The 21,165-nt window shown below is 44.0% G+C and overlaps 1 protein-coding gene and 1 pseudogene across 1 annotated transcript in view; both read right to left on the bottom strand.

The window, feature by feature from the left end:
* The window catches only part of LOC137310122 (copine-8-like), a 138,666-nt gene that overhangs the window by 87,985 nt on the left and 29,516 nt on the right, over positions 1-21,165 (bottom strand). Inside the window, exon 2 of the mRNA XM_067978095.1 lies at positions 4,141-4,181. Coding sequence (XP_067834196.1) covers positions 4,141-4,181 — 41 coding nt within the window. The remainder of the gene's footprint in view (positions 1-4,140; positions 4,182-21,165) is intronic.
* LOC137310124 (U2 spliceosomal RNA) lies at positions 17,814-17,986 on the bottom strand (annotated as a pseudogene).

Consider the following 21,165-nt stretch of genomic DNA (forward strand, 5'->3'; position numbering starts at 1 on the left):
TTGATGCATTACAGCTTGCATCATGCCAACCACTTTGATGTTCTGGATGGCCAAGTTCAATGCCATGTACCAGGCTTACATGTCATCTGCTTGATCTGGAACTTTGTGACGTGTTTTGGCAAAGGGATGTGCCTGCCTTGAATCTGGCGCCCCCTCCAGTTTGCTCAGTGACTGTACAGTGTAAGCTGGAGCCCTCCTTCCCTCCCTGCAATCATTTCTCCTTTTTTGGCACAAACCCACCTCACAGTTTTGTTCTGGAACTTGCACAAGAACCCATAAAGGAAAGGCTTCCATTGTATGAAGGAGAATGGCTTGGATACATGTTTTATGCTACACAAACTTAAACTGCACGGGGATTTTGCTGCCAATGAACTACTTATAAACATCAATGATTTGCATTGATATCAAGTTATGAAATCTATGCAATATTCATGAAAATATAAAGAGTTTGGGGAAGCAACACAAATCTGAATAAGAATAAGAATCCACACAAAAATTCTCAATTATAAGCCTTTGACCTTTAGATTTTCAAGCAAAGAACTGTTAGTCAATGTCTGAATTGGAAATGCTTGCTGTCGCTCATTTCACTTGAGGATTCACTGTAAGCATCAACTCCCAATTTTAAATGAGTTCGCGGACTGGTTTTTCAATTCTCTGCACTCAGTTCTTCTTCTAATGAGATGTTATGTTCTTATATTTTTGGACATTAAGAGAATCAAGGAATATGGAATAGGGCAGGAAAGTGGGGTTAAGGTCGAAGATCAGCCATGATCTTATTGAATGGCAGAACAGGCTTGAGGGGCCATGTGGCCTCTTCCCGCTCCGATTTCTTATGTTCTTATGTTAAACCTTGGTGTCTATAAATCTTCTGTCTCCTTCAACTCAAACAAGCTCCTTAATTAATAGCAGCATCACCATGCTCCAATTCCGTATTCTACACAAGAGCAAATATTCCTCTCATTAGCATAGTGGAAGGTGCATCCCTTCAAAGTATCACATTTAGCTGTCAAAGTGAGTTTGGATAGTGTTGTGATAATCGAAAGAGTGGCTGTTTTATCCAGCATTTATTTTATTTGTTCTCAGGAGATGGGCGACGCTGGCAAGGCTGTGTTTACTGCCCATTCTTAGTTACCCTAAGATGGTGGCAGGCATTCTCCTTGAACCATTGCAGTCTTTGTGAGAGTGCCTCCACACTATTGTTAAATAGAGAATTCCAGGATTTGAATCCAACAACAATGAAAAAATGGTGATGTACATCCAACTCAGGATGATGTGTGACTTGGAGGGGAACTAGTAGGTGATGGTGTTCCCATGACATTGCTATTCTTGTCCTTCTTGGATGTAGAGATCATGAGGCTGAGGAGTGCTGTCTAAGTAACCTTAGTGAGCTGCTGTAACACATCCTGTAGATAATGCACACTGCAGATACAGTGCGGCTGTGGTGGACCGGATGGATAGTGAGTTCAGTGGCAATGGCACCGCTCGTGCGGACTACTTTGTCCTGAATGGTGTTGCGTTTCGAGTGTAGTTGCGGCTGCACCCAACAATGTGACTAGTGAGTATTTCATCACACTTCTGACTTGAGCCTAGTAGATGGTGGAGAAACACTGAGGGGTCAGGAGGGGAGCCACTTGTCACAGTATTCCCAATCTCTGCCCTTCTCTTGTAGACACGTTGTTGATATGACAGGTCCAGTTAAGCTTCTGGTCAATGGTGACTCTCAGGGCGTTAACGGTGGGGGACTCAGTAATGCTGATGCTGTTGAAGGTCTTGGCAGGTGGTTGGGTCTCTTTTTGTTGTAGATGGTCACTTACATGGCGTGAGTGTGACCTGTAATTCATCAACCCAAGCCTGGATATTCTCCAAGTTCTGCTGCAGGCAGGCATGGGCTGGCTTGTTATTGAAGGAGTTGTGACTGGAGCTGAACACTGTAGAATCAGCAGCAAACAGCCCCACCCCTGGCCTTATGACAGATGGAAAATCATTGATAGAACGGCTGACTATGGTTGGGCCAAGGACAGGCCCTGAAGAAATAAAACAGTGACTGTGATTATTGGCCTTTGACAACCATTTTCCTGTGTATCAGATACTACTCCAGCCACTGGAGACTTTTCCCATTGACCTCAGTTTTGCTAGGGCTCTGTGGGGCCATTACTCACTTGAATGCTGCGTTGATGTTAATGGCATCTGCTCTTTTATTTAGCTCTTGCATCCATTTCTGGATCAAGGCTGTGACAGAATCCGAACTGAGCATCAACGAGCAGATTATTGATGAGCAGGTGTAGCTTGATGATACTGTTCTTGACTTCTTCCATCAATTTACTGATGATTGGGAGAAGGTTGAACTGGCCAGGTTACATTTGTCCTGCTTTTTATCGATTGAACATACTGGGCAATTTTCCACATTGTCGAGTAGATGCCAGCATCATAGCTGCACTGGAATAGCTTGGCTAGCAGTGTGGTTAGTTTTGGTGTGCAGGTCTTCCGCACTACATCTGGAATGTTGTGATAGCGTTTACTGTGTCCAATGTACTCAGCCACTTCTTAGTGTCACATGGAGTGAACTAAATTGGCTGGACATTGGCATCCATGATGATAGGGATCTCAAGAGGACACCGAGTAGGATTGTCCACTTGGTATTTTTGATTCACATGCTGGACTCTGCCACAGTTAAGGATGGGATGCTCAATGAGCCTCCTACTTCCATTAGTTGCCTAATCATCCACCAAAACGCTTGACTGGGTTTGGTAAGGCTACCGTTGGTTGTGGAACCACTTACCTCACTAGCCTGCTGCTTTTGGTGTTTAGCATGCAGGTAGCCCTGTGTTATAACTTCACTAGGTTGGTGCCTTATTCTAAGGTAAGTGTTAGTACTTGGATGGTACATGGATGGTATAACATATGATTTAGCGGCTATACCACACACTATGAAACCTCTGTCTCGCTCTATCATTCTGTGTGAGTCTCTTTCTATGAGTGTAAACGGAGCTATTATCTTGAATATGAAAAATCAATAGAAAAAAGATGACATTTGTATAAATATTGATTTAAAAATTGCAAACCACAATGATTGAGTTCAAAGCTGTGGCGCACTCAAGCTTTAAGACTCACAAAGTTTGCTCTTGCAGAAATACCATCAGTCCTTGAGTGCTACCATGTTTCTGGTACATTCCCAGCTATGTACTGTTTTCTGTGCCATCTTAACTTATTTGCCAAACAGGAATTGGCATCAACGTTCCAACCAAACCCTCAACCACCACCATCACAAACACAATCAAATGTAATAGGTAATTAATAAATGTATTAATATAGAACAGCTGAGTTATTTGCAGCTGATGTTTCTGAAATAATGGCCCCGATATTTACGGGGAGGCGGGGCAACTTTTAGCAGCTGGAAAACCTGGAAATACGAGGAACATGGAGGTCCTGCCGAATTTAACCGCAGGACCTCATTTGAATTTTTTTTCTCCATTTCCCACCGGGCAGCAAGCCAAATTGAGAGACCGGCCGACTGTCGGGCGGGAAGGCCTGCGGTAGAAGGTCACAACTGGGGACCGGAGAAGAGAGGAGGGAGAGATCGCACGGTGGGGGGAAGAGATCGTGGTAGGGAAGATTGCGGGTGGGCATCGGATTGCATCGTGGGGGAACATTGTGTCGCGGGGAGGGGGACTGGAGGTGGCGATGAGGGAGGCCGACCGTGGGGAGGGAGGCTGATCGTGGCAGGTTAGCTTGGGGGGAAGCACTCCTGATCTTCCTGGCCCACAAATAGTGCAGGAAAAGCACTTACCAGCTGGATGCAGCAGTTCTAGCCTCCCGAGGGTTTCCCGAGTCCTGCGACACCGGGCCTGCACCCCCGCACCCATTAAATCCAAATGGTTGCTAAATTCTGAGGCACGCAGCCTCATTAACATATTCTAATTACTAACCTGCCTCTCGAGAGAAGGTTACTTGTCCGCCCCCCAACCCGCCCCGGTTAAACCGGAAGTAGGCACGTTCGCAGTGGGTTGAGGTCGGGTTTCACATTTTTAAGAATTTAACCCATCCTGGGGGTGGGGGGGGTTTAAATTTCCCTCCAATGTCTGGGAAGCTGCTGCACATAACCTTTGAAACTAGTATGACAACATAAGTTGTTGCACTTACCAGGATCTGACTTGGAGAAAGTATCCACATCAAGAAGGTTCCTATCAAAGTAGAAAGGAGAAAGGAATAATTACTAAACCAATATATTATTATTAATTCCACTGTTTTCTAAGTAAAGGGCATCCAAAAAATTCTTTTGTGAGTTACTGCAACAGTGCACAAAATAGCATAAGAAAGCGGAGAATAAGGATAGGATATTTGGACCCATAAAAAGCATTTGTAGAACAGACCATGTACAATCTGTCCTCCTGGAGATTCTACCCCATCCATTTAATCTCCCAAATATTCTCTGATCCACAAAAGATTATCAAACAAAACCCCTGAATATTCATCATTCTCCATTCTCCACATGTTCCTGGTAAGAAGGTCCACCTTAAGCAGCAGCAGCTCATTTGGTGCTCCAATCATGCAACATTTATCTGATGCTGGAGGGGGCTACAGAATCATAGAATCATAGAATGATACAGCACAGAAGGAGGCCATTCAGCTCATAGTGCCTCTGCCGACTCTAAGAGCTATCCAATTAGTTCCACTCCGCTGCTCTTTCCCCATAGCCCTGCAAATTTTTCCACTTCAAGTATTTATCCAATTCCCTTTTGATAGTTACTATTGAATCTGCTTCCAGCACCTTTCAGGCAATGCATTCCAGATCATTACAACTCGCTGTGTGAATTTTTTTTCCCTCATGTCACCTCTGGTTCTTTTCCAATTACTATAAATCTATGTACTCTGGTTACCGCTCCTTCTGCCACTGGAAACAGTTTCTCCTTAATTACTCTATCAACACCATTCATGATTTTGAACATCTCTAACAAATCTTCCCTTAACCGTCCCTGCTCTAAGGAGAAAGAAGCAGACTGTCTTCATCCAGTCCATTGGTTTTTATATGGATTTTAAAGTCTTCTTTTCTCCCACTGTGACCCTCAAAAGACATAAGGGGAAAAATTCGATAAGGGTCCGTTTTGGGCGGTGGTAACACGATGTGTTACCACCCCGCGCCTGACGGACTCTGCGCAGGCAGGACGCAAGTTTGGACCCAAGGCCTTGCACGTGGAATCAATGCAATTCGCACTTTCCGCCACCAAAGGGAGCTCAATCTCTTAAAGGGAGGATGTTTCTTAGAAATCTCTTAAAGGTAGCTGGTACCTGTTATTTGATGAAAATAACAGTCTACTGTCTGTGATGAACTCGATTCTTTCCCCTCAAGACATTCTCATTCTCTACTTTGCCACTTAGACATTCTCATTCTCCACTTTGCCACTTAGACATTCTCATCTGCATGGAGTCCGAACTGAGATCAGATATCACACACATAAAATACAGATGCAGATCCCATCCCTATGTTTAAACACTGATGAGTTATGTTAAAACATTGAATAAAGGTTGCGCACTACTAAATCCCACAGGCCTGCAAGAGTGCATGCACCAAGGTTCTCTGCTGATGCACTAGAGACTTTGGGTGCAAGGGGTAGACAGAAGGAGGGACATCCTATATCCGCAGTGGGGGGGGGGGGGGGGGGGGGGGGCAAGACGCCCTCTAACCTTTATTCAATGTTTTAACATAACTCATCAGTGTGTAAACATAGGGATGGGATCTGCATCTGTATTTTATGTGTGTGATATCTGATCTCAGTTCAGACTCCATGCAGACAGTAGACTGTTATTTTCATCAAATAACAGGTACCAGCTACCTTTAAGAGATTTCTAAGAAACATCCTACCAACTGCACCACACACTACACCGCCCATCCCCCACATACCAAAAAACTCTTTCCATCAGTACTCAACTCTTCCAATCAGATGCTTCCTCTCACCCTTACACATTACCACTGTTTCAAGCCAATACTGGCAGCTATTCAACCATGACAGGCACATCACCCAGACACACGTCTCGTTTTCTTGCAGAAGGTGGCGCATATCAAGAGGCAGCAAGTGGCCATGGCATTTAGCCCCTCGAGTCTGTTCCACCATTCAATGAGATCATGGTGGACCTGTGACCTAACTCCATATACCCGCCTTAGCCCCATATCCCTTAATACCCTTGGTTCAAAGAAATCTATCAATCTCCGATTTAACATTCACAAGTGAGCTAGCATCAACTGCCGTCTGCAGAAAAGCATTCCAAACGTCTCCCACCCTTTGCGTGTAGAAGCATTTCCTAACTTCACTCCTGCATGTCCTGGCTCTAAATGTTAGGCTATGTCCCTGCGTCCTAGTATTGAAGTCTAGGAGACCTCCAAAAACAGTTACAAATGTCTCGCCAGCCAGAGGCAATAATCCAGCCACTAACCTGTAAATCCTGCATGGTCCCTTTAAATAGCGCCGGTGGGGGGTCCTCCAGGCACTCTAAGACAGGTTCAGATGGTCGGGTTAAGACTGTGCGTTGAGTTGAGCGTTAAGTCTCAAAATGGTGTCTATCATTTTAAATCAGCGTTTCACATTGATTGAAGCCATTTTCTCTCTACTTTATATGATTCCAGCGTTCGTTATCTGCGCCTGCGCAAACTCCTGTACCAAGATGGCGTTTGGCACACGTCACGCTGGAAACGTGCGTGCGCATCCAAGATGCCATCTTGGATGTCAGAGAGGCCATATAGCACCGAAACAACGGGTGCTAGAAGGTCCAATTTAGCGCTCATTAACTCACCCAAGCATCTACCACCCCATTTACTTTAGGGTTGCCTCCAATGGCAAAAGCACCATCAGCAGCAACTCTGTAAAGTAAGCAAAGTGTCATCAGCGCAGTTGGTGGTACCAAGAGTCACCTTTGGAGGGCATTGCTGATCTGTACGGACTTTCCTCCAACATCAGTCACCGACAAAGGCAGGCTGCTGGTACAGTACTTTGGCATTTCAATGAACAATGCCACAGAATGATAGGGCGCAGCATTCCAAATATGGTTAGTCCTTGGTCTCAAGTGGAAGTGGGGAGATGTCAAGTAGAAATGAACAATTTCCCCAGAGTGAGGAGAGAGTGACCTTCTCTGTGGAACTTCAATCGTGGCACACTAATCAGTCCCCGCAGGCCCTGACCACAGCCGTGCAGACTATGGATGCCAATATTTCTGCCGCCTTAAATAGGAAGACAGATACCTTAGCCATGGCCTTACACTGACCTGCACCATGCTGCTCCCCCAAAGAGAGGTAGGAATGATGTGCCGCTGGTCAGGAGAGGGATGATGGCAAAAGGGGACATGGAAGTGGGAACTCCAATCAAAGCGCTCCCATGTCTCACCCGTTGCCCACCCCCGCACCCCCCAACCGGTATCTGACATGCTGCCTCCTCTCCCAATGGCCGAGTCTGCCTCTGCACAATTGCAGGTGGAGCAGTCTTCGGCGGGACCCTTGTGGGCTCCAACACCCAGAGGTCATCGGCCACGAACACCTCAGAAGTCGGAGCAGGGATTTGAGCAGCCTGTCTCTACCTCTGCTGAAGCCACAGGGGTTGCACCACGTAGGAGCATTAAGGAGAGTAAAGGGGAGTGCGTGGGATGTGATAGTTACTTTGGTCCAGTGTGAGTGACCAACTGAACCTTCGAACTATTAGGGCACCCCTGGCATCCCAAGCAACAATGTGAGCGGCTGGTCTGGCGTTGGGAGCCCATCTTCATCTTCCTCCTCTTCCTCATTGGAATCCTCATCAGATGAAGAGTACTGAGTGGCTGGTTCCTCCTCCACCTTTAGTCCTCGCTGCTACGCAATGTTGTGCAGAATGCAGCACACGGCAATTATCCTAGAGACCCTCACTGGCGAGTACTGAAAGGCGCCTCCAGACCTGTCCAGGCACCTGAAAGCGCATCTTGAGCATGCCGATGGCTTGCTCGATGACACATCTGGTTGTCATATGGCTGTCGTTGTACCGCTTTTGGGTTCATTGCTGGGATTCCTCAGAGGTGTCATCTGCCAGGTCATTCCAGGTATGAACAGGTCCGGGATGTTGGACAGCCGCAGTATAAAAGCATATATGGGAGGCCAGCTAGAGACATGAACCCAGGTGCCTGGTCATTCTGGTTATTGTCATCACAGGGGAAGTTTACATACCTCCCAGCCCTGGCAAACAACCTATCAGTCACCTGCCGTATGTATTTATGTGCAGCCAACTGGGAGACCTTCGGTATGTCTCCGGTAGTGCCCTGGAAGGGACCAGAGGCAATAAATTTGAGGGCGGTGGTGACTTTCACAGCCCACCAGGTCCAGCAGCCTTCGAGGAGGCTGCAGATGTCTGTGACCACCTAACGTGACAACCTCAGCCTTCGGAAGCACTGTTCTTCCGAGAGGTCAAGGAAGCTGAGCATCTGTCTGTAGACCCTGTTAAGTGGGTAGTGCCTTCTGCAAACTCAGCCCCCCTGTTGTTCCCCTCTCTGCTGGCCACCTGCAGCTCCCTGCACAGCACGACCTTGCTGCTGCTGATGCTGATTGTCTTCCTTGCCTGAAGTCCAATCTAAAGCAGCCATGGCACCACCCATCCTGATGTTCTCTGTGTGAACACCTCCAAACTGTATAAGTGCTTCTGTCACAACAAGAACTCTCAGCAAACCAATTCCTAGAGGGAACTGAGAAAGCAGCTGTGAGCACTGATCCTTTATTCATATCAGGACACCTGACCTTAACCATCTCAATGAAGTGCCGTTCAATCTCGCCTCTGTTTTACTGCCGAGTTTCCCGAGCCCGTGCAGGAGGCATTAATTTCGATTTGCTGCCAAAGGACTCTTATTAACATATTATAATCACTGACCCACCTCTCCAGAGTGGGTTACTCGGCCGCTCCCAAACCCGCCGCGGACAAACCGGAAGCAGGCGCGTTCGCAGTGGGTTGGGGTCGGGTTTCAGATTTTTACAATTTTAACCCCCCCTCCCCCTGACCCTCTCCCACCTGTCGTGCGGGTGTTAAAATTCCCCTCCGTGTCAACATTTAAGATAGATGGTTAGATAGATGTTTGGAGGAAAGGGGGATAAAGGGATATGGGAACAGAGTGGACACAAGGGATTGGGGCTACTGCTTGTGTGGAGGCTAAACACCAACATGTGGAGGTTGGGCCAAACTGCCTGTTCCTGTGTTGCAATTGTTACATAATTCTATGTAACGATAAAGAGAGGCAGAATGGCATGTTAAAGGCTCCTATCTGCAGACAGGCCTCTGAGAATGTTGGTTTTCTCAAGATGAATTAATGTTACATGTTTTAAATGTTTAGAGCTCATGAAATCCCAGCCCAGGAGCAAAAGGAGGCTGGAAAATCGCGTTTCAGTACACTGTGCCAATGAGCAAGCCCAAGCCATCGGTTGCTGTATTTACCGATATTCCTGCATCCCAGGACACAACCTGATGGGGACAATTTTAAACTCTGCACCCCCCCCCCCCTCGCTTGGCGGGAACTGTGCGGTGGGGGAGAGTTAAGATGGTGGAGGGGTGTCATGCTGCATTCCCGCCCCAACTCCACCCCTCTCCCCAATCCCCACCCCACCCCACCCCCATCCCCCCTCACCCCCACCCACCCACCCCGCGCCATCATAACTTAGCTCAGAATAGGTGGGGGCCTACTTTACATGGAAAAGTCGCGGTCCGATTACCTCATCGGCGCCGGAAAATGATTTTTACTCACAGATTCAGGAGGTCCGCACGGGGGCCAATCCCGAGAGCTCTACCAGGGTGGGAGTCCAGGGAGTGGACAGGAGAGGCCAAGGTAAATTAAAAACCTTCACTTTCATGTGGAAACCTTGTGGGCCAGGAGGCGCAGGAGTCCTGCCCTGGGCTCCATATGGAGTCCTTGGGCCTCCCCAGCTCTGGCCTTGCCTCTCCCTCCCAGTGCCAGGATCTTCACCCAGTATTAACCATGCCGGGGACAATTCCCTCGAGTCCTCAGCGACCTCGGGCTCCCGACTCGATTTTTGGGCAGACTAAAGTGCTGGAATATTTAAATGATGCCAGGGAGTTAAAATGGCCCAGGCCTCACGCCTGAGCTCCCTGTGGGGGTTTCCCTCCCTCCCTGCACCCCGCCCCCACCCCCGAGTTAAAGTTGACCCCAATATCTCTGAGAAAAAAAACAAACTTAACTGTGTTAGGACTTGTTTTATAGTAAACTTCGCCTGCAACTCTCTATAACCCCTTCTATTACCTCCATTTTGCACTCTTTATTACTCTCACATACCATTCACTATCAACCTCTCTAACACACTCTATCACCCATGTATGCTCACTAGTACACAGTCTGTTATCTTTATTTTGAAAATTAGGACACAGCAAGATGCAAATGGAACTCAGGACATGGGAGTGGATGTCATTATCTGCCTCTTTCCCTCAGTACATCAGTCAAGTGATGCTTATACATCTGGTAGCAGTCAGCCACATATCCATTTTGTGACTTTTTAATTCTCTTGCAGAAACTATTGTTCTTTCTCAAGTTCCTCTGCATTCTTTATTTAAAATTCCTGCTTGAAATTCTAACTTACTTCTCTTTCCCCAGGTGACTAGATGCTAATGATCTCTTGATGATACATTCTGAAATAATAGCAATCATAACTGGAATAATGTGTCAATTTCCCTGATATTTTATACATTCTTATTTTAATAAGCAAGAGCTCTGCTCTTACTGTAATTGCCACTGCATTTTCATTGCAATAATTTCATCTCAAAAGCTCTTTGAACATTCTCTCCATCTTACACAGTAGGGTCAGCAGCTTTGTGACTGGCAAGACCGCTGTAGTGGTGAGTATTAAAGCCTCTCGAACATGGAGTTTTATCTGGAAGAGGGGGAATGATTAAATATGTTTCTTGCAGTCTAATGGCGGGGTGGGGGGATCTCCCCATGAGTAGGCTTGAGACTACAATTCTATTATTTGCCCGGAATATCATGCCTTGATTACTTGCAAAGACATTTTAATAGAGATAATAAACTTCAAGGCAAAGGCAGACAAGCAAGGGTTTTCCTTTAAATGGAAGAGCAGTCAGAAGCACAGATCTGCCCTCTCACAATCTGACTCACTACAATTACTCTCCATTCTACGCACAGCTGTCATTTAAAGACACTGACAGCACTTGTTCTACAAACCATTAGAGAGGTTAACTTTCAGACAAATATTTAAGAATAAGATTTGTCTAGTGTGGACTGCTCTTGCACCCCTAACTGGGAAATGTTTTAACGTCAGGCGAACATTTTGTCTATAGACAGATTTCAAGCTTTTCAACCTTACAGGGGAAGTATTTGAAAATTAAGAACTGTATTTTTGTTTACTGCACCCATGCAGTACTTCACAGAAAAATCAAACTTTTTCAAAATTTTGGAAGTATGTCAGAAGTGCTGGCAAATAGTTTTTTTGAAAGCGAACAAGCTGATTTAAAAATAATTGGACTGGCAGAGGCAGTGCAAAAATCTTTTGCATTCCATCAAATATTCGATTCTACTTTAGCCCCAGAACACAGGGAACTTTTTGGAAGTATTCTTGCCCACTTAATGACTTCTACTGTTGATCTCTACAAGCGTATGTTCTTATATGTGAAGGCCTGGAAATTCCACTGGGGCCGTTCCGCTGATACAAGTGCAATGGGATGAAGCCCCCATCCATCCTAGCCTGAAGTCATTGACTTGTCCCAAATAATGGGAATAGGGTCATTTTCATGGTCCTTCGGATGAGATGTTAAACCGAGGCCCTGTCTGCCCTCTCAGATGGATGTAAAAGATCCCATGGCACTATTTCGAAGAAGAGCAGGGGAGTTCTCTCCGGTGTCCTGGCCAATATTTATCCCTCAACCAACATCGCTAAAAAAACAGATTATCTGGTCATCATCTCATTGCTGTTTGTGGGACCTTGCTGTGCGCAAATTGGCTGCTACATTTCCTACTTTACAACAGTGACTATACTTCAAAAGTACTTCATTGGTTGTAAAACGCTTTGGGATGTCCTAAGATTGTGAAAGGCCCTATATAAGTACAAGTCTTTCTTTCATCATGGTTGGGCCAAGCCACCAGTGACTGCAAGGGCACTTCAGAGGCAGCCAGCCCAATTCATTTTGGTAGGAGAGCAGCCTACAGTGGCACTGCCTGAGTCTCTCCTAGGCCCATCTGGGCTGAAGAGAAAGAAGTCAAGAAGTCTTTGGTCGAGAAAGGAACCATCCTGCCTCTTCAGAAAGACAACTGATACTAAACATTTGGGGCCTTTCACACCAGCCTCCACTGAGGTCTTTTAAAGACTACTGGGCGGAATTGCCAGGATCTCCTGCAGGCACCTCCTTTGGCATAGTGGGGCGAGTGCAAGATCTGGCCACAGCAATCCCTGCCAGAAAACGGCTACCCAGAAATAACAGGGTGGAATCCTGGCAGAATCTGCCTTAAATTCCATCTATTCTCCGCCCACTATCTGCCCTTCATCCAGGACAGAATTTTGGCCCCATTGTGTAAAGAAAGAAAGAAAGACTTGCACTTATATAGCACCTTTCACAACCTCAGGACGTCCCAAAGCCCTTTTCAGCCAATGAAGCACTTTTGAAGTGTAGTCACTGTAGTAATGTAGGAAACATGCAACCAATTTGCACACAGAAAGCTCCCACAAACAGCAATGAAATAAATGGCCAGATCATCTGTTTTATATGTTGGTTGGGGGATAAATCTTGGCCAGGACACTGGGAGAATTCCTCTGCTCTTCTTCAAATCGTACAATGCGATTTTTTACATCCACCAGAGAGGACAGATAGGACTTGGTTTAATGTCTCATCTGAAAGACGGTACCTCTGACAGTGCAGCAGTCCCTCAAGCGTCAGCCTAGATTGTATGTCCACGTCTCTGGAATGGGACATGAACCCACAACCCACAAGGAGCTCTTTTCTGTAGAAAAGAGAAGGCTGAGGGGTGACCTGATAGAGGTCTTTAAGATAATGAAAGGGTTTAATAGGATAGATAGAGAGAAAATGTTTCGACTTGTGGGGGAGTCAAAAACTAAAGGTCATAAACTTAAAATAGTCGCTAATAAATTCAATGGGGAATTCAGGAGAAACTTCTTTACCCAAAGAGCGGTAAGAATGTGGAACTCGCTACCACAAGGAGTAGTTGAGGCAAGTAGCATAGATGCATTTAAGGGGTTGTTAGATAAGCACACGAGGGAGAAAGGAATAGAAGGGTATGCTGATAGGGTTAGATGAAGTACGGCGGGAGGAGGCTCGTGTGGAACATAAACGTCAGCATAGACCAGTTGGGCCGAATGGCCTGTTTCTATGCTGTGACTCGATGTAACTCGATGTAAACTCACTCAGGTTTTCCCAAGTGTAATCACCAATGAGTCACAGAGCTTCACACACTGAGTCACAATGTGACTCACTGATATCTTTATTTGCAATACAGCTGTAAATTTATAGTGGAGAATTAGAGGATTACTGGTGGCAGTCTTTTAAAATGGATACTTTTACACTGCAGTTCACAGCACAATCTTACACCTCCTGATATCTGAATAAAAGCAATGCAATGCAAATAATTATGATAAAATATTATTTACTATACAATTTACCAATAATAAACAGCTAACTGATTTGCCTAGAAATAATTGCCAATCAATCTGGACCATCATCACAAGTACTGCAGCAGTTCAACAAGGCAGTCCACCACTACCTTCTCAGGGCAATTAGGACAGGGCAACAAATGCAGCCTTGCCAGTGTTGCTCACATCCCTAGATCAAATTTAAAAAACACTTGTTTCAAGATTTCTACAAACTTCAGATTAATACAGTTGATATTGCAAATCTTTCTCCGACATTCCTTTAATACAAATTTGTAGTCCGCAATGGGAGGGGGGTTTACCAACTCTGTTCTTGATAAAGTCCATACTGTAAATTCTACTCAGTCGCTGTTATTTCGGCCAATGGGAAAAGTCTATGCTACAGCAGACACTAACTATTGCAGCTCAAACTACCTGCAAAATGGTACAAAGATTCTGATTTCAGGTTTTTTTATATTCAAAGCTTAATTGTTTAAAAGGTAACTTTTGCAGTTCCAGGTGCAATCAATCACACAGTGCCATCCTTGCACGACCAGTGAAATGACGATATCATTGCACTGTGGATTGCATCAGTTCCACAAATGTTTGGTGCTCAACTCAAAGCCAACATTGAAATACTACAGACACATACATTGCATCAGACACGCCCTTTAATGCAGAAATTCAAACATAAGAAAAGAACAGAAAATACTAAACACTAATATAAATGCGATAATGTCTCTGGAGGAAATTCAGTAGAAAACCAACTACATTTAGTACACTGAGCACTGAGGTACATTTTACGCTTAACTCTTTTATGCTGTACTTAAATATTGGCCCGGAATTCACCTAAAAAATATCAGAAAGCCGAACAGCGCTCACCGTTATTTAAAGGCAAATGGAATAGCAACTTCCAACGGGCGCACATGCGCAGTCAAATGCGCAAATCTGGAAGTTGCTTTAAAGGATTCCCTGCTGGTTTGAAAGCTGCGCGGGAAGGACAGCTCGCTGGTGAAACAAATGGACCAGTGTGAAGTTGCTGTACTGCTCAGCAGGAAACAAACTAATCTACACAGAGAAAGCTACACTGGGTTATTTTTTAGGTCTAAACTAACTTTTAACAGCATGGTAAGTCTTAATGACTGCCAAACAAACTCTCTGGCACTGAGAATTAACTTTTAAAAACGCGGAGTCTCATTACTTCCAATTCTAATTGTCATTGGACATTTACATAAGAAAAATTTAAAATTAAAAAAAATGTTTTTTTTTACTTTTTCTGTCTGTCTCTTTTATCTCTATCTTTTAATTCACTATTTCCCACCCTCTCTTTATTTAGCTTTCTCTAACGGATTTGATATTGAATTTACCGTTGTAGCTTTCACTTCCTGGTTCTGACTCTGCACGGCTTGTCAAGGATGCTTCAAGCTGATTGGTTAAGGGGAGAGCGCGATCCTTTCCCCACTCTCACAGCTGACAGAAGCCCTGGAAAGGGCGCTGAACTTTTTGCAGCTCACCATTGAAGCAAGTTGCTGCCCAAAAGCTCACAAATAGTTTGTGGGTGAGATTATAACTAATGAACGGCAAGCGAATTTCGTTTGCCACTCAGTGCAAATTCCAGGCCATTATAATTCAACCAGCAATTCTATCCAGAGGATATAAATGGGAAGTTAACTCGTCCATCACTATTCTATATAATGGACATGAATGGAAAGTGATTTTGTCCAATGGAATTCCATACTTAGATCAGGCTGTACTTTGATCAAGGATGTGTGAATCTGGATTCTACTGAATATTATCATTTACAATCCCCACCTATTTTTAGGAGTTTGCCCTCATTTTCAATTGCATTTGAAAAATCATCCCATCCATCTCTTGTTTTAATAAGTCTCTTAATTTTACCTTTTTAACAAATTAAAATGCTACTCAGCTTCCCACAGCAAAGTACTATACCTTTCAAAGGTGAACTCTTGCCATCAAGACCTCTTTCAAAGAAGGTGGTCTCACCAGTAGAGGCACTTTTTAACACTTAGCAACTGTAGCATAATTTTGTCTTCCGCTTATTTCTGTTTAAAAAACAAAATCAGCAAAGGGAACTGATCAAATGAGAGAGAGAGAGCTGACGTAATGCAACTGGAAAACATCATCAACCAAAGGAAATCCAGGGATTAAGAAAGAAGTTGCATTTATATAGCACCTTCCATGACCTCAGAACATTCCAAAATGATTTACTGGCAATAAAGTACTTTTAAAGTGTAGTCGCTGTTGTAATATAGAGAAACGCAGCAGCCAATTTGCGCACAGCAAGGTCCCAAAAATCAGCAATGAGATAAATGACCAAATAATCTTTTTAATAATGTTGGTTGAGGGAGAAATGTTGGCCAGGATACTTGAAGAACTCCTCTGCTCTTCTTCAAATAGTGTCATGGGACTTTTTACATCCAGCTGAGAGGGTATATGGGGCTTCAATTTAACATCTCATTCAAAAGACAATATCTCCGACAGTACAGCACTCCCTCAGTACTACACTAAAATGTTAGCCTAGATTATGTGTTCAAGTCTCTAGATCTCACAGAATATACAAATCACCAAAAAAAAACAACAAACAAAAAAAAACAGAGATAGAGAGGTAGAAACATAGAAAAGACAGCAACTGTCTCTACTGGTGAGACCACCTTCTTTGAAAGAGGTCTTGATGGCAAGAGTTCACCTTTGAAAGGTATAGTACTTTGCTGTGGGAAGCTGAGTAGCATTTTAATTTGTTAAAAAGGTAAAATTAAGAGACTTATTAAAACAAGAGATGGATGGGATGATTTTTCAAATGCAATTGAAAATGAGGGCAAACTCCTAAAAATAGGTGGGACCTGGCAGGTAACACCTGTCTGTCTGCACACTGATTGCCTTGGCAACGGGCAGTTGAAAAAACTGTCTGTACTCACCAAGCATTGTTCTGTGAATTATAAATGCGATTTCATTTCGAGGACTTCATTTCACATCGTTCACCTGACGAAGGGGGAAGCCTCCGAAAGCTTGTGAATTTAAAATAAAATTGCTGGACTATAACTTGGTGTTGTAAAATTGTTTACAATTGTCAACCCCAGTCCATCACCGGCATCTCCACATCAAGTCTCTAGAGTGGAGCCTGAACCCATGACCTTCTGACTCCAAGGCAAGAAGGCTACCGCTGAGTCATGACACACATTATGTAAATTGAAGGGTATGTGTTAATATAGCTACTTCATACTGCTGGGCTAAGTAACTGGTAATGAGGCTGTCTCTTTGAAAAGGGTTAAGATGTTGACCTACCTCGTTTCAATGGTGAAATTCTCTCTTTAAAGGGACACTGCCTTCATGAAGAAATGTTTGACAACATTTTATTTTGTTGTTAGATTGTGAGAAGAGCCTGAGAAGAGCCAGAAAAGCACTGAATCATTTATGTCAAGATGAAACCTGTTGACTGTGTGTGACATCATGTCCATTAGTACAAATTTGTGATTTTTCATGAAAACTGTACCCCTTTAAGAAAGGGTTCCTGTTTGTCAGAATCCCTCTTTAAAGGTTTTCAAAAGGAGCCCAAGGAGTAAGACTCCCTCCTCAAGATAAGGTCATAACAGTCAGACACCTCCTTTAGTCTGTAATATATTGTCTACAAAAATAATTTTACATTAATTTCTAACGCTGCATATTATGGAATAATACTGAAAAAGATATGTTTCTCAGTTCAAAGTCTTCAATACCCTACAAAGGGATTATGCTGCTGAAATTGCTGCTGCAGTCAAAGAGTTAAAATATATTTATATTTTTAAATGTTGCACTGCCACTTGTCTTAATTATAAGCACATAATGTGTAACAATGATAATTCCCACTGTTCAAAAGCTACCACCTGACCAACTAACAAATAAAAAAATCCTTAATCTCTGCCAACACTTCACAGGGAACTCTGCAAATGCATATTTGTTGAGTGACTCATTTCTCAATGGCCCAATTATCCGTAAACTCTTCAGCCAGTGCTGAGTAGAACAGACCAAGACTCTCTTGATAAACAGGCAGTTCCTGTTTTAGGTTCCGTCACTGAGCCTAACAAACCATTTCAAAAGGAGTTTTTTTTAAGTGTAATATATCAGCTTTATTCTCAGTAATAATACACACACACACACACACACACACAGACAGAGACGCTGGGAAAGAGCTGTTTTTCCTTTTGAATATCTCCCCACAGGGAGCTGCACCGTTCCCAGAGACACTGCAATACTGGGTCGATGCGTGGAGTGGACGGAGCAAGCCCCTATTCCATCTCCCTGTTCCAAAAATCAATTTAATATATGGTCCCCAGATAGGGGACGTATCAGATATTAAACTGATAAGAACAGATTTTTTTTCCCAAAAAATATACTTTATTCATAAAATTTGCAGTAGTTCTCATATCACATTCCAATATCGATTATGCAATTTGCAGGTTACATCAAGTACAGTTCAATGAAACACATTGGACATCATTACAGTTCATGACACTCTAGGCTGCCTCATTGCATCACAATCAATACAGGTGATTCATTACAGATTCATTGCAGATTTATTGCGGGCACATTACATCAATTTTGAATTTTACATTCTGCCCGAGGGGGTTTTTCCCTGATTGCAGCCCCTCAGTATACAATGGCGGGAAGGCTCTAAACGGTTGCCTTTCCCCACAGAGCCTTTGCGGCGGCCGCACCCATCCTCAGTGCGTCCCTCAGCACGTAGTCCTGGACCTTGGAATGTGCCAGTCTGCAACACTCGGTCGAGGACAGCTCCTTGTACTGGAAGACCAGCAAGTTTCGGGCAGACCAAAGGGCGTCTTTCACCGAGTTAATGGTCTTCCAGCCGCAGCTGATGTCCGTCTCAGTGTGCGTCCCCGGGAACAGCCCGTAGAGCACAGAATCCTGTGTTACGGAACTGCTCGGGACGACCTGGACAGATACCACTGCATCTCTCTCCAGACCTTCTTTGCAAAGGCGCATTCCAGAAGGAGATGGGTGACGGTCTCGTCTCCACCGCAGCCTCCTCTGGGACAGCGCGCGGTGGTGCTGAGAGTCCGGGAGTACATGAAGGATCTGACGGGAAGGGCTCTTCTCACCACCAGCCAAGCTAGGTCTTGGTGCTTGTTTGAAAGCTCTGGCGATGTGGCGTTCTGCCAAATGACATTGACAGTCTGCTCGGGGAACCAACCGACAGGATCCACCATCTCCTTTTCCCGCAGGGTCTCGAGGACGTTACGTGCGGACCACTTGCTGATCGCCTTGTGGTCAAAGGTGTTTTTCTGCACAAACTTTTCCACGAAGGACAGGTGGGGCGAAACGGTCCAACTGGACGGAGCGTTCCGTGGCAGCGTGGCCAAAGAAGTTGGCCTTACTGATCTGTAGCACATCACTATGCTATGCATGGATGGCAAACTGATATGCATGACCCTACTCATAAAGCAGTACCCAGTTCTTTTGAGGTGGCTTATTGTTAGTTCATGATTGTAGTTTTTTGAGCATATCGTTGAGTCCTTGTAATTTAAATAAAGGCTACATGCATGATTGGATGCCAAAAATATAATTTTATCCATTTTTACATCGAGTTACATCGAAACTACAGCAAAGAAACAGGCCATTCGCCCCAACTGGTCTACGCCGGCATTTGTGCTCCACATGAGCCTCCTCCCTCCCTACTTCATCTAACCCTATCAGCATACCCTTCTATTCATTTCTCCCTCATCTGCTTATCTAGCTTCCCCTTAAATGCATCTATGCTATTTGCCTCAACTACTCCTTGTGGTAGCGTGTTCCACATTTTTACCACCCTTTGAGTAAAGAAGTTTCTCCTCAATCCCCTACTGGATTTATTAGCAACTATTTTATATTTATGATCTCTAGTTTTGGACTCCCCCATAAGTGGAAACATTTTCTCTACATTTACCCTATCAAACCCTTTCATTATCTTAAAGACCTCTATCAAGTCACTCCTCAGCCTTCTCTTTTCTAGAGAAAAGAGCCCCAGCCTGTTCAGCCTTTCCTGGTAAGTATATCTTCTCAGTTCTGGTATCATCCTTGTGAATCTTTTCCGCACCCTCTCCAATGCCTCTATATCATGAAGGGTTTAGATAAAGTAAATAAAGAGAAACCAGAGGACACAGATTTAAGGTGGTTGGCAAAAGAACCAAAGGCGACATGAGGGGAAACCTTTTTACGTAGTGAGTGGTTATGATCTGGAATGCGCTGCCTGAAAGGGTGGTTTAAGCATATTCAATCGTGGCTTTCAAAAAGGAATTGGATAAATTCTTGAAGGGAAATAATTTGCAGGGCTATGGGGCAAGAGCGGGGGAATGGGACTAACTGGATTGCTCTTACAAACAGCCGGCATGGGCTCAATGGGCCGAATGGCCTCCTTCTGTGGCTGTAACCATTCTATGATTCTATCCTTTCTATAATATGGAGACCAGAACTGTGCGCAGTACTCTAAGTGTGGTCTAATCAAGGTTCTATACAAGTTTAATATAACTTCTCTGCTTTTCAATTCTAGCCCTTTACAAATGAACCCCAGTGCTTGATTTGCCTTTTTTATGGCCTTATTAAACTGTGTCACTACTTTTAGTGATTTGAGTATCTGTACCCCTAGATCCCTTTGCTCCTCTATCTCATTTAGACTCTTATTATCCAAGCAGTATGTGGCCTCCTTATTCTTCCTACCAAAACGCACCATGTCACTTATCTATACTGAAATTCATTTGCCAATTACACGCCCATTCTGCAAGTTTATTAATGTCCTCTTGCATTTTGACACATTTTTCCTTTGTATTAACTACACCCCCAATTTGGTGTCGTCTACAAATTTTGAAATTGTACTTCTGATTCCCGAATCCAAATCGTTAATGTAAATTGTGAATAACAGTGGTCCCAGGACCAATCCCTGTGGAACACCAATTCCCACCTTTTGCCAGTCTGACCCTACTCTCTGTTTTCTGTTTTGTGGCCAACTTGCTATCCATTCTGCTATCTGACTCCACATGCTCTGACCTTAGTCATGAGTCTAGAATGCGGTAACTTATCAAAGGCCTTTTGAAAATCCAAATACATTACATCTACTACATTACACTTGTCTACTCTTTCTGTTATTTCTTCAAAGAATTCAATAAGGTTGGTCAAGCATGACTTTCCAATCTGAAATCCATGCTGACTATTCTTTATTATACTTTCATTCTCTAGATGTTTTTCTATCACATCTTTGAGTAAAGATTCCATTATCTTTTCTACCACCGACGTTAAGCTAGCTGGTCTATAGTTCCCTGGACTTGTTCTATCTCCTTTTTAAGTATAGGAATAACATTAGCTGTCTGCCTGACCTACAGCATTGTTCCTTTTTCTAATTAATTTTTATATATATGTAATGGTGCCTCTGCCATCTCCTCCCTAACTTCTTTTAATATTCGTGGGTGCAATCCATCCAGACCAGAGGTTTTATCCTCTCTAAGTTTGAGTAGTTTATCAATTATCTCCCCCCTTTCCATCTTAAATGTTCTTATATCTTTTTTGATCTCTTCTTCTAATGT

The sequence above is a fragment of the Heptranchias perlo genome, unplaced genomic scaffold (assembly GCF_035084215.1).
Source record: "Heptranchias perlo isolate sHepPer1 unplaced genomic scaffold, sHepPer1.hap1 HAP1_SCAFFOLD_222, whole genome shotgun sequence".
NCBI classification, from domain to species: Eukaryota; Metazoa; Chordata; class Chondrichthyes; order Hexanchiformes; family Hexanchidae; genus Heptranchias; species Heptranchias perlo.